The sequence below is a fragment of the Tupaia chinensis genome, unplaced genomic scaffold (genome assembly GCF_000334495.1).
Source record: "Tupaia chinensis unplaced genomic scaffold, TupChi_1.0 Scaffold144326_1, whole genome shotgun sequence".
NCBI lineage: Eukaryota > Metazoa > Chordata > Mammalia > Scandentia > Tupaiidae > Tupaia > Tupaia belangeri.
The window spans coordinates 488,589-489,211 of NW_006204184.1; the positions used below are offsets into that span (position 1 = coordinate 488,589).

The following is a 623-nucleotide window of genomic DNA, read 5'->3' on the forward strand; positions in this document are numbered from 1 at the left end:
GGGCTTTTCCCGCTCTGCTGCCTGCCCCGTCCTCCCAGCCCCACGCCGTGCACGCCCAACGCCCCAGCCTGCCCCACCTCGTGGCCCCCGTAGAAGGCGATCTCCTCCGAGTTGGCCACGACCCGAGAATGCATGTAGCGCAGCTCCCCCTTCCGCCGGGCCTCCTCTGCCACCAGCTCCCCAAACTTGGGCGAGAAGGCCCGCAGCACGTTGGCCGTGAGGAACACCACGAGGCCAGCAATGGCCGAGGGCCAGGCTGTGCCGGCCCCGCGGGAGCGCGCGGCGCGCAGCAGGGCGTAGGAGGTCACGGCCACGTCCAAGAGCGGCTTCGTCAGGTTGGACTTGAGGTGGGCCACAGAGGCAGCGAAGGCCACCACGTCCTCCGTCAGAGACTGGTCAGGGTTGCGGAGCCGCCCGTCCATGTTGCTGACTCGGTAGTAGGTCTGCCCGGAGAAGTAGAGGCTGTAGGCATGGGCCACCAGACGGCTGCGGAAGGCCAGGGCCAGCTGGCCCTCCAGGTAGCGGATGGCGCTGTTGACGAAGGTGGCGGGGAGTGCGATGAGGAGCCACTGTAGCAGCTGCCAGCTGAAGGCCCGCGGGTCCTTGCGCACGATGCCGCGGGC

At 69.2% G+C, this 623-nt stretch overlaps 1 protein-coding gene across 1 annotated transcript in view; it reads right to left on the minus strand.

The window, feature by feature from the left end:
* The window catches only part of ABCD1 (ATP binding cassette subfamily D member 1), a gene marked incomplete at both ends in the record, with an annotated part of 22,602 nt that extends 21,986 nt beyond the window's left edge, over positions 1–616 (minus strand). The window contains 1 exon segment of the mRNA XM_014583474.1: positions 78–616. Within this exon segment, the coding sequence (XP_014438960.1) occupies positions 78–616 (539 nt within the window).
* Positions 617–623: the final 7 nt, after the last annotated feature.